Genomic DNA, 3635 nt, shown 5'->3' with positions numbered 1-3635 from the left:
AGTGGTGGTGGTGAAGGTGATGGTAATGGTAGTAGCGACGGCAACGTGTGTACAACTCCGCATACGCCCGACACCCCTGGTTCAACTATCGGTGTGCGGAGAAATAGTACGCCAAGCCCCACAATCAGGACTTTGGCCGGTCCATCCGTCACTGGTCATTCCTCGACCCCCACCACGCCCGCCCCCTCTACCTCTGTGTCCGGCTGTACGAACACAGAGACCTCTAGTAACAACAGTGCTACAACACCGGCGTCTTCATCTAACAGCAGTAGTGACGCAGAAATGTTGAAAAGGAACCAGCTTCTCGACGGTTCAGCTTTGCCCGATGCAAGTTCCTCCAACACCAGATCGTCAGCCTCCAGCGTCCCCTGCGCTCCTGCAATCTGTGCTGTTGGTTCTCCAGGACACCCGCAGGTCGCCACATCTGTTGTTGGTTCTACCACAGGACACTTGCAGGTCGGCACATCTGCTCTTGGTTCTACAGGACACCCGCAAGTCGGCAGTTGCTCCACTGGGATCAACGTCGTCTCCTGTCTACCCGTAGCCGTTCTGTCTGACTCCTCTACTTCTTCTGATCTACTCCACGGGGATAATGAACCCAGAACATGTTCTGTAGGGGCGGCTAGTGCAGCGTCTGGAATCAACATCACAAACCCAGGAAAACGTCCACTGTCTTTGCCCGCTAGTTTTTCCTCGAGCATGATCATCAACCCGACGTGGCCACACAGTGGTCCGGGTGTGCTGACGTCACGAGTCACGTCATCTCCTGTACGCAGTGATACATCAAGTGACACGTCATGTCTCGGTGTATCTAGAGTAGACAACTCCACACCTGTCGTGTCCACCCTTTTGACTGGCCCGATCAACAAGGCAGAACATAATGCATGTATTGAGAGGGCTGAGCCGAGGGAAGCCAACAAAGATATTACTGTCCAGGCATCCAGGCTAGACGCTGCTGGACATGTTATTTCTGCCTTGTCCATGTCTGCAGCTAGCGTGTGTGATCAAAGTAGTGCAGTATCCTGTACCATCGACACTCAGGCAGAGGGATGCGGCAGTGGTGATGGTTCTGTGAGCTCCAAAGTCCCACCAGAGGGATGCGGCAGTGATGGTAGTGCTGTGAGCTCCAAAGTCCCACCAGAGAGATGTGGCAGTGATGGTAGTGCTGTGAGCTCTAACGTCCCACCAGAGGGGTGTGGCAGTGATGGTAGTGCTGTGATCTCTAACGTCCCACCAGAGGGGTGTGGCAGTGATGGTAGTGCTATGAGCTCCAAAGTCCCACCAGAGGGCTCCACCCTCACGTCAGAGGTGACTCCAAGCGAGCTGCTCTCTCATGTCTCCCCCCATGACAGTGACGTCCAGTTGCCTCAACCCTCAACAGCGTTCACAAATCGGTCTCGCGCGTACCAAAGTGACAATGGAATACTGAGCCCCACGAGCGTGGTTAGGAAAAGAAACGACCAAGTCCCATCGTTGTCATGCACTGGCTACAGAGATGACCCACTGACGACGGGACCCGCTGCAGAAAGTCTCACCATAGAGTGTGGATTCGATGCTGATGGCGCCAGAGTTAGTTCTCAAAGAACGGATGTTGGACCTGTGGTAAACAACGAGCAGAAAGATTGCCTACAGCATGGAGGAGTAGGCCGCTCTCATAGCGAGGACAAGACGAATACCAGCGACGGTTCTGCTACTGCTGCTGCTGCTGCTGATGCAACTGTCAGCCACGACCATCTGCCTTCTCTAACTGAACAAAACTGCGTGACAACTGAGACAGTAGGTTGTAGTGACAGAGCCCCGGTTTTAGGGGATGGATTTAGTAACAGTAAGTCTAGAAGCAGTGGTCTTTTGTCTAGTTCTGGAGATACTCGTCTTCAGAGTCCATTTCAAACCGAAGACGATGCTTTTTGCCTTCCCTCAGCTGATGAAACTGATTTGAACAATTCAGCCGTTGATGGGTCTATGTCAACGCCCCCTGTTTTGACTGCCTGGGTAGACACAGACGTGCTGGACCCCACAGTCTCGGAGGCCGACAGCAGTTCCCGCGAAAGTCAGGACAAAGAGAAGACGTGTCACGAAGTCTCTCAAGGGCTGACCTCACAGTGTACTTCTCAAGTCACCACGACAACCAGCTGCCAGAACAGCTCTCGAAGTGCACCAGAACCAAAGTCCTCCCAGCCCTCCTCCTCATCCTCCTGCTCCTCCTCCTCCTCCTCCTCCTCCTCCTCCTCCAGCCTCCCACACTGCCTGTCCCAGCTGCTCAGCTCTGACACGTGCCAAGAAGGTCAAGGCCGGTGTAGTTGCCGCGCCTGTGCCACGACCTCTGTGAGCACCAGACAGAACACAAACGACAGGCTAGGAAACAGCAGGGGATCACCCAGTAGTGGCAGAGAGAGAAACAGACATTTAGAGACACCTACGTCTTCAGGAAAATCTCGAAACTGTTCCGAGATGCCTAAACTTTGGAGCGCTTTTTCTCCGACTCAAAAACAGAAGAAAGAAAGAAATAGTTCTAAGGCATCTGGAAGCGGTGGTAGCTTTATCCGGTCCATTCTGTCACCAAGGACGAGGTCTCGCCCGCTTTCTTCTTCTTCTTCAATAAGTTCCTCAAACCGTGAGGGGCAAGACGACGGTCTGTCTGAGCCTCTGCAGACCCTTGCTACAAGCGAGCAGCCTGAAGCCAGTCAGAGTCAGGGCAACAACTTGAGAACAACAACAGACACTGGTGCTAAAGGGAAAAAGAACAACACCACCACCACTACAACCACCACCACAATCACCACCACAAGCACCACCTTGCCAACTGGCACTCCTGCAGAAGAGAAGGGAACAGTGACTGACAAAACCACAAGTGTCTACTCTAATCTGCCTTCTTCTTCTAAGAAGGACTTGAGCAAGTCCAGCCCAGTTGTCGTGACGTCATCCACCGTGATGGAGAGAAGGACACAGGCGGACAAAGGCGAGACAACGTCCACCTCCTCCTCCTCCTCGGGTGCTCACGGTAGTAGTCCGACCACAGTCACCACAAGAAGGCGGGCACATTATGTTCACGAGTACTTACCCACGTAAAACACGCAGGCTGCTTTAGAGAAATAAAGTCTCTGGGATTTCTTTCCTTTGTAAGGGAACTTTAGTAGAACTGAACATCTTTTTTTTTAACGAGATGAGATGTATAATATTGTTGAGCAACGCTGCAATGAATGATCATGTAGCTTTGTGACCTTTATTCTGCAATGGATTTGGAGTTTTTCTTACAGTTAAGATTTTATAATTTTGCTGAGAAGAAAAGGCAGGGGGAAAATTGGCTTTACTCATCTCGTATGGGAAATCTTTAGAATTCTCGTTAATAATCAGTACAGTATTATTTATGGGGACATTCCATGAAAAATGAGACTGCAGTGACACACGTAATGCTGAGATGATGACTTGTTGAAGAAATGACTTAAGCAGTGAGTCAAATCATTCTTTCTTTCTTTAATCGTTTATTCGTTAGAGACAACCTTCCTCTAACAAAAAAGGCAGCAACAAAAAAAAAACACACAAAAAACAAACAACAACAAAACACAAATCCAACAACACCCTCCCCCAACAAAAAAACAAAAAACCAATCTACAAAACACAAATCCAACAACACC

The 3635-nt window shown here is 50.5% G+C and overlaps 1 protein-coding gene across 1 annotated transcript in view; it reads left to right on the top strand.

Annotated features, from left to right (window-relative positions):
* Window positions 1-3069, top strand: part of LOC101851192 (mucin-5AC) — a 4268-nt gene extending 1199 nt beyond the window's left edge. Inside the window, exons 2-3 of the mRNA XM_035970132.1 lie at window positions 17-2152; window positions 2819-3069. Of these exons, the coding sequence (XP_035826025.1) occupies window positions 17-2152; window positions 2819-3069 (2387 nt within the window). The remainder of the gene's footprint in view (window positions 1-16; window positions 2153-2818) is intronic.
* Window positions 3070-3635: the final 566 nt, after the last annotated feature.

This window comes from Aplysia californica, unplaced genomic scaffold (assembly GCF_000002075.1).
Source record: "Aplysia californica isolate F4 #8 unplaced genomic scaffold, AplCal3.0 scaffold00224, whole genome shotgun sequence".
In the NCBI taxonomy this organism is placed as follows: Eukaryota; Metazoa; Mollusca; class Gastropoda; order Aplysiida; family Aplysiidae; genus Aplysia; species Aplysia californica.
This window is presented reverse-complemented; position numbering and strand designations above follow the sequence as displayed.